General features: G+C 49.5%; 1 protein-coding gene and 1 pseudogene across 1 annotated transcript; one reads left to right on the forward strand and one right to left on the reverse strand.

The window, feature by feature from the left end:
• The first annotated feature begins 4848 nt into the window (after window positions 1-4848).
• On the forward strand, window positions 4849-6954 carry LOC119320616 (LRR receptor-like serine/threonine-protein kinase GSO1). The gene has a single exon (XM_037594637.1). It carries the CDS (start codon window positions 4849-4851, stop codon window positions 6952-6954), a length of 2106 nt encoding a protein of 701 aa, XP_037450534.1.
• A 447-nt stretch (window positions 6955-7401) lies between these two features.
• LOC119320617 lies at window positions 7402-8485 on the reverse strand (annotated as a pseudogene).
• Window positions 8486-8548: the final 63 nt, after the last annotated feature.

The following is an 8548-nucleotide window of genomic DNA, read 5'->3' on the forward strand; positions in this document are numbered from 1 at the left end:
TTCCATTTTTGTTGCCTTTCGGTTGTTTTACGCCACAGACATATGTGTTTGCAAGCGAAAGAAACTCCGTGCACCATACTCTACTTGATCAAAGGCCAGAAGGTGGACGTGGGAAAGGGGATGATAATGGACCCCTTGCAACCCACGTTCCACAACCAGCCGATCCCCGCTGGGCACTTCAGGGTTAGTTTGACCAGTGTGAAATCGGGGCACGAGGATTTGCCTCCTCCAGTACAGCATGTGGGAGCGGACGACGAGACCCCGCCGCGGATTGGAAGTTGCAAGGGTTGGGTGCTGCTATGGCCGAAGAATCTTATTCGTCTGGAGCCGGCCAAGAGCACACCAATAACCACACATCAACAAGCATGTGCGGAGACCACCACCCTGCCTACGCAATTACCAGCTCCTGTAGTGCCGGGTGAGAGCGGCGGACGACATGATGAAGGGGGTGCAATAGTACTGGCTGATCTAATTTCTCCTGTAGAACAGAGAATGGATGATGAGACGGAGGTCGACCCTATGGATTTCCTCAATACAAACACGTATGACTGTGACATAAATATGATGAGTCAACCATATGACGAATCGGGCTATAAGCTTGCTAATGAGGATATGGATGGTATGCACGGGCAGGGTCATAGCAGGGATTGAAAAAAGTCTCTCTTCATGAAATCCTCATAGGACACGCCTGAAGATGCCGCCTCAACACAGGCTCAACTAGCCGGGCGCGAGGGTCGTACAGTACTTAGCCCGGGAACACTGGGGAAGGGGTTAAGGAAGGGTCTGGAAGGTGTGCCCAAGAAAAAGGAGAGGAAGAGATCGGGGAAGATAACTGCCTCCAAACAAGCCAGAGCACATAGCAGCCAGATGATGCATTCTGAAGAGCGTGTACCCGTGAAAGGTGCGGTCATGTTCCATCTCACGGGCGAGACGATGCTACAGCCGAAACCGCTGGAGGCACTATCAGGGGATCTCAGGAGACTTCACGACCATGTGCTGTCGACTGAGAAAAGCCTACTAGCCTCAAAGGATCCGGGATATCCGACATACGCGGCTCGTGTGCCTGAGGGGAAGTGCTACGTCGAGAAACAACCCGCGGAGGTGTTCTTCCTGCGGTTTGACCATATCTTTGAGATGTTTCTAACAAGGCGGCTCGATTTTACAATCGTCCGCCTTTTTGCGCTACATATGAGCTCCGTCACGAAGAGTGAAGAAGTCTCGCAAATCTGTGTGGAGGATCCGTACTACATGCACGAGTCTTTCTTGAGTCTCGGCGACTTTGAGCTTGAAACTGCTAGGGTGTACCTCCAAAACTTCATGGTACAGAATAAGGACTGGGAAATTGTCCTCGTGCCTTATCATCCAAAGTAAGTCAGTTCCGGACAACCCTTTCGTACATTTCAATCATTCCTTCTCTCTCATATGGGGAATAATTTGAGGTGTCTTTTTCCGGCAGCAACGGGCGCGCCATCCTTATCGTTCTTTACCCGCAAGTCTCCCACGCCATGTATTTTGACCCTTCCAGAGACTACGAGAAAAAAGACTACACCCAGATAATGAATATTCTAGATGATGCTCTCCAAGGCTTCAGCTTTAGAGGTGGCCACGTGCAGATCAGGAAACAAAGGAACAAGAAGATGGGTTTCACGCATAAAACTAACTTCTCCTGCATCCATGTCCCAAAACCAAGCGAGAAGGATGGATTCTACATCGTCCATCTCATGATTCAGTTCAACACGGATCACCAAAAGCTTCGCACGAGAAGCAGAAATGATGATCATATCCACAAGTGGCTAGAATCTCATGGAGAAGCGGATTCTAAACTTAGAGATGACTTCTTTCGCATCCAAAGCGACATTGCGGCGATCATCATGAAAGAAGTCGTCGATGAGAAGGGGATGTTCCACCACGGCCCTATATCGCGAGCTGACGTCCGAACTCGCATAGGCATGCAACGTCTAGACCTCACGCCGTTCAAGAAGCTAGGGTTCATCCTCGATGATATGGAAGGATGGAACTTCTAGTGATTTATGATCTCGATGATGATGATATGTGTCGGTTGAACTTGTATACTTTTTGTAGCGATGAAACTTTGTGATGTCCACTGTCCCTGCCGAACTTGCGTAACGCTACTTTGTTAGTTTGCGTACTGTATGTTGCATCTAGTTGCTAACCCTTTCTTTTTCGGTGTTGCTCTAGTATATTTTGTTGCATATATATGATTGTACATCCTCTTCATGAACATGCATCTCTAACAGGTACCTAGTTTCTTGATGGCGAGATGGAATTGCTATGTCGTGTACAAAGGGAAGGTTCCGAGGGTGTACAACGAGTGGCATGAGTGTCACGCGCAAGTGAATGGGTTCACGGGCGCCAGCCATAAAGGCTTCAAAAGCAGACAAGAAGGAGAAGCTAGTAACTGGAGGTTCACGCTAGCACGAGAGAGGACTCGTAACTGCCACCTCATGTACTACATAGTTCCGCTCTCACTCATAGTGATAGCTCTTCTTGCGTATACCTTTGTTTAGATGGATGACGTTGTTGTAGTTGCAAGTATTCGAGACTTGCATGTATCGCTATTTTCGAGATGATAACAAGATACCACTTTGTGTTGGATGATGATTATGATGAGACTATTTGTATGTATATGCTATGATTACATTTGTGGTCTCGCAGGCATTTGTATGTGTATCACGATGACATTTCTATGTGCTAAAGATTCTTCTATAAAGCCTGTTCAAATACAAAACAAATATGCCGAAAAAAACAAAAAACTACTTAAATTAGCAGTAGCGAGTGTATAAAAGTTAGCAGCAGCGCCGCGATAGCAGTAGCGCGTCATGGCAAAGCGCGCTAGAGCTACTAGCAGTAGCAAGCTTCCACTAACCGCGCTGCTGCTACACTTGTGTAGCAGTAGCGCCGGTGAGCACGCGCTACTGCTATGTGTTAGCTGTAGCGCCTTATTAGTAGGGCCACTCCCCGCGCTACTGATACACCTAAAACTCGCGCTGCTGCTAGCCTTTTTCCTAGTAGTGTATGCCTTTCTATTTATTTTTCTTTTTCTTTTGTTTTCCTTTACATTTTATTTTTTTTCATTTCTCCTTTTTCTATTTCTTTCATTTTCATTTAATTTTCTACTTATTTTTCTAGTTATTTTCTTTTTCTTAGCAGTAGCGCTCTACACCAGAAACGCGCTGCTACAAGGCATTTATCAGTAGCGTGCTTTCCGCGGAAACACTACTACTATTCCTAGCCTACCGGCAACAGTGTGGGAATTATAGTAGTAGCGCTTTTTCGTGGAGACGCGCTACTGCTACAACCATAGTTGTAGGGCTATTTGTGGAGACACGTTACTACTCGATAGCAGTAGCGCTTTGTTCTGGCTGCTATACCTCTGTGTATAAGGTTTTCCCTAGTAGTGCACAGCGGTCACGTGGAGCTCCTTTAGTCCCGGTCCGTAAGCCAACCGGGACTAAAAGTGTGGGCCTTTAGTCCCAATTGTTTAGTCCCGGTTGATTCTTCTTTACCATTAACACTTGGATTCACAATAAGATGGTAAGCAATTTTCAATTGGTTTATCAACTATACAAAATTGTGTTGTCACTAGGGATGAGAATGGACTGCAAACTTTCTGCTTTTCCAGCAGAAAAATGGAAATGGAGAGGAAAAATGGAAGTCGAAATGGAAATTTGCAAAACAAAAATTAAAACGGATTTTTTATGCGGAAATGAAAATGGAAATGGAACGATGTTCTTCGGTGGAACAGGCGTGGAAATAAAATTTCCAGTTTCGTTGATATGGAACTTTTTGTTTTGAACATGAGCAAATGGCTATTTTTCAGCCCAACAAACACACAATTAGGTCATACACACGAAAAGTAGAATGACCCAGATAGCTCAACTTCGATTGTACTACTACTACATCAAGCATGGCAACACGCGATCAGAATCTCTAATCCCTAAGCAAGCACACCTCCGAAGCTAACATATCCTATTATATAGCCATGATACATCATAATATTTAGTAGTCACCTTATAAATTGAAGAACTTTGTTGATTTCTTGTTTTTTTTGTCTTGTTCCAGGGGTCTTTAGTTCCGATGAATACTCCGCTTTCATCACCGTGTCTGTGCCGCATTCGCTCCATTTTCATTTCCGGTAGTATTCATTTTCATATTTGTTTTCGAGGTTTCTGTATTCATTTCCGCTTCCATAAAAAAATATAAAAACAAATGTGGTAGCACCCAGTTACGGTCGTTTCCGCTCCATTTTCATACCTAGCTGTGACTCAAAAAAAAACTTGGATTGAGCATGAGCGGGCCGGCCCGATCGGAGCCGAGCATCTTGCTGCGTGGCTTCGACGTAATCTCATATCAACCTCGTAAGGTAATATACTCTACTTCTAACAGCCGTTAGGTTATGTTCAATTAACAGTCCATATTTTATATTTTATTTCGTGTCAAATACACTTTAAGATTGTTTGAGACTAGGTTGTTAAAGAAGTTGAGCACACCGTACTTAGTCTCAGACTAGGCTTTCTAAACATTCATTTGATTGGACATTACGACCCGGTGTATGTGTGTGTGCTCCTTCATTGGTGCTCTTCGCCGGCGCTATTCGTCACGCTGTGTACCTGCCGGCGTTATGCACACACATGACCAGGGCCAGCCGGCCAGGACACTGCTGTAAATAATAACTCGGATACGGTGCAGACCACAGAGCGCATGATATTCTGCCGCACGAAACGGAGCGCCGGTCGATCCATCCATATATATGTGTGTGTGGCTGTGTGCGCGATCTTCTGCGGTTTGGATTTTCCCTACTCAACCATCGCGCTCAGGGTCGGGGCCATGAGGAGACCAACCCAAGCGCATCTCGTCGGCACTGCCGCGCTCTTCCTGCTGGCGGCCGCCATCTCCGCGGCAACCGTTGCCGCGGTGACCTCGGAGGCCGATGCCCTTCTAGCATGGAAGACCAGCCTCGTCAATGCGACCGCGCTATCTAATTGGACCCGGGGCACGCCGGTCTGCGATTGGACAGGCGTGTTCTGCAACATCAATGGCGGGATCAGGGGGCTAAATCTCCCGGGACTCGGTCTCTCGGGCGAGCTTGACACGCTCGACACGGCGGCGCTTCCGGAGCTTGCCTCTCTGAACCTTCAGAGGAACAACCTCGGAGGCCCCATCCCGGCCAGCATATCGCGGTTGCGCTCCCTCAAAGTAGTCGACCTCAGCGGCAACGGGTTCAACGGCTCCATCCCGCCGCAGCTTGGTGACATGCCCAGCCTCGCCGCCCTCTATCTCTACGAGAACAACCTCAGTGGTGAGATCCCACGCCAGCTCTGCAACCTTCTCTCCGTCCAGTCGTTGGACATGTTCAACAACCGACTCACCGGGGAGCTCCCGAACTGCTGGTGCAACCTGCAGTCTCTGCGGTACATGCGCCTGTCAAACAATCGGCTCACCGGGGAGCTCCCGGAGTGCTGGTGGAACCTACAGGCTCTGGAGTCCATGTTCCTGTCCAACAACTCCTTCTCAGGTGAAATCCCGGCGGTTAAGCCAAGCCACAACTGCTCTCTCACGTCACTGTCTCTTGCCGGAAATGCCTTTTTCGGAGCCCTCCCACTCCTAGAGGGTTGCAACTCGCTCGCTATCCTCGACCTCAGCAGCAATATGTTTAACAACACCATTCCGCCACAGCTCAGTAGCATGCGCAGCCTCACCGACCTCCGGCTCTACAATAACAACCTCGTCGGCAACATCCCGCACCAGCTCTGCAGCCACCTCTCCATCCAGACACTGGACCTGTCAAACAACCGGCTCACCGGGGATCTCCCGGACTGCTGGTGCAAATTCCAGGCTTTGATGTTCATGGACCTATCGAACAACCATCTCACCGGCAAGCTCCCGGACTGCTGGTGGAGCCTAGAGGCTCTGATTTTCATGGATCTATCCAACAACTCCTTCTCAAGTAAAATTCCCGCAGCTATGGCAAGCCACAGCTGCTCTCTTAGGTCTCTTTACCTTGCTGGAAATGGCTTCATTGGTGCCTTCCCTCCCGTTCTAGAGGGCTGCAACTCGCTGTCCAGCCTGGACATGGGGAATAACAAGTTCTTTGGTGTTATCCCTCCATGGATCGGAAGTCAGATCCCATTGTTGAGAATCCTTAGCCTGAAATCAAATAATTTCACTGGAGAAATTCCTCTAGAATTATCACGCCTTTCGCAACTTCAGCTGCTCGACATGGCAAACAATAGCTTGACCGGCTCGATTCCGGTAGCCTTCGGCAGCTTGACCTCCATGATGCATCCAAAAAATCTATCGACTACAAAACCGTCTGACAAGTTTAATTACTATGACAGAATCGACATAATTTGGAAGGGCCAGTACACGATATTTAGAAAAGATATCCATTTATTAGCCGGTGTCGATTTGTCGGGCAATTTGTTGTCTCGGTGCATTCCTGAAGAGCTAACCAACCTTCAGGGCCTCCAATTTCTAAACCTGTCCAGAAACAATTTGTCATGTAGCATTCCTAAAAACATTGGTAGTTTGACTTTTCTCGAGTCCATTGATCTATCATCTAATGGCCTTACAGGAGCCATTCCGTGGAGCATCTCGAGCTTACCATGGCTCGCCTCGTTGAATGTCTCGAACAATCTTTTGTCTGGCAAGATACCCACCGGGAATCAGCTTCAGACCCTGACTGACCCATCAATTTACTTCAATAATTCTGGGCTATGTGGATTTCCTCTAAACATTTCATGTGCCAATACTTCGCTTGCATCGGACGAGAGAAATGGTGAAGAGGAGGACCACTGGATGTACTACTGTGTGATTGCTGGGATTGTGTCTGGTCTCTGGTTGTGGTTTGGTACGCTCTTTACAGTTAAGTCCTGGAGATGTTGTTTTCTTTCCTTCGTGGATGGTATGCAATGTAAAATTATGAAAAATTGAGACATTTAGTTCTGTTATCTGCAATATTGTACCTCTTTCATTATTATTTTTCGCGAATGTACCAATTAATAGCATCGAATCCCTTGGTAAATTTGGTCGTAATGCGTCTCACTCCCATATTTCTTCTCAAATTCATTTGATTAGGTTTTTCCTGTACAAAGATAGATCGATCTTGCCATGGCGCCATGCCATTCATGCACGCGGAGGATCGCAGCAGAGTTTGAGGTGCTACTTCACTATTCTATCTATCTCTTCTACGACGTATTCGATCGATCTCACGTTCACCTGAAGAGGCTCGCCGTCGTTGTTGGCTGCGTGAACGTCTCCAACCGCAGCTCCGTCAGGTCCACCGCCTCCTGCTCCGCCGACCGCCAGCTCCGGCCCATCGCCGCCGGTGTGCCGATGTTAACCGCGACCTTGCCCGACAAGATGGTGCCCTTTGCATTGCTACCGTTCCCTCTGTGCAGGTGAACACGGCGACGGCCGTCGTCGCCGTCCTGCCACCTTGAGCATTCCTGTGGCCTCTCGGCACGGAAGCCCGGGGCGAAGGTGCCGGTGGCGACGGCACTTATCCGCGAGGGTTGCGATGGTGGAGAGGATCTGGACGACCTCGGTCATGGTGGGCCTGGCCTCGGGGTCCCACTGCAGGCACTCCCTAGCCTGGTGCGCCATGATCTGCATCTCCTCCGGCTGGAACGCGCCCTTGAGCGCCGAGTCCGGCAGCTCCGCCACCACCAGCCTGCTGTCCCGCAGCCGCGACGTCGCCCACATCACGAGGCTCTCGTCCGCGCCGCCGTAGCTGCTCCTCTTGTGCGCCGGCTGCCGGCCGGTGATGAGCTCCAGCACCACCACGTCAAAGCTGAACACGACGGACTTGAGCGACGCCTTGCCGACGATGGCGTACTCGGGGGCGAAGTACCCGAAGGTGCCCAGCATGCGCGCCGGCGAGCTGGAGCAGCTGGTCACGCTGTCGTTCATCAGGCAATTGGTCATGCCCAGGTCCGTGATCCTGGCCCTGAACCTGTCGTCGAGCAGGATGTTGGTGGACTTGATGTCCCGGTGGAGAATGCGCGGCGCCGCGGCCTCGTGGAGGTACTCGAGGCCCCTCGCCGCGCCCAGCGCCACGCCGACGCGCGTCGCCCTGTCCATGGGGTTTCTTGTTGAGGTCGTCCAGGCACTCCTGCACGTTGCCGTTGGTCATGCACACGAACACCAGCAGCCGCTCCAGCTTCGAGCAGTACCCCAGCAGCAGAACCATGTGGCGGTGGTTCAACCTCGACAGCAGCTCGATCTGTTCATTAATGGCCATGGATCATGGATTCTTTTTCAGAGTACAGACTTTTTTGGAAAAGTGCGCATATCAATCCTGTACGGTATTAGCCTATAGTTAGACTTTCAGATGTTACGGATGCTTGATTTGGTGGTGGTCAGAGATCTCACGCTCGGCAAGGCTTATAAAAGAGTGTATAGGCTGAAGCAGCGTTTCGGTGCTCGCGCTTAGATGAGCCCGATATCTGCGCCGCTCCTGCATGTGTCGACATGTCAAAAAATCGCTCTGCCACGTCAGACCATGACCCGCGTTAAAGCTTCATAC

The sequence above is a fragment of the Triticum dicoccoides genome, chromosome 6B (genome assembly GCF_002162155.2).
Source record: "Triticum dicoccoides isolate Atlit2015 ecotype Zavitan chromosome 6B, WEW_v2.0, whole genome shotgun sequence".
NCBI classification, from domain to species: Eukaryota; Viridiplantae; Streptophyta; class Magnoliopsida; order Poales; family Poaceae; genus Triticum; species Triticum dicoccoides.

Bases quoted from the DNA above. Each gene is read 5' to 3' on its own strand.
- LOC119320616 (XM_037594637.1), top strand. From the start codon at position 4,849: ATGAGGAGACCAACCCAAGCGCATCTCGTCGGCACTGCCGCGCTCTTC.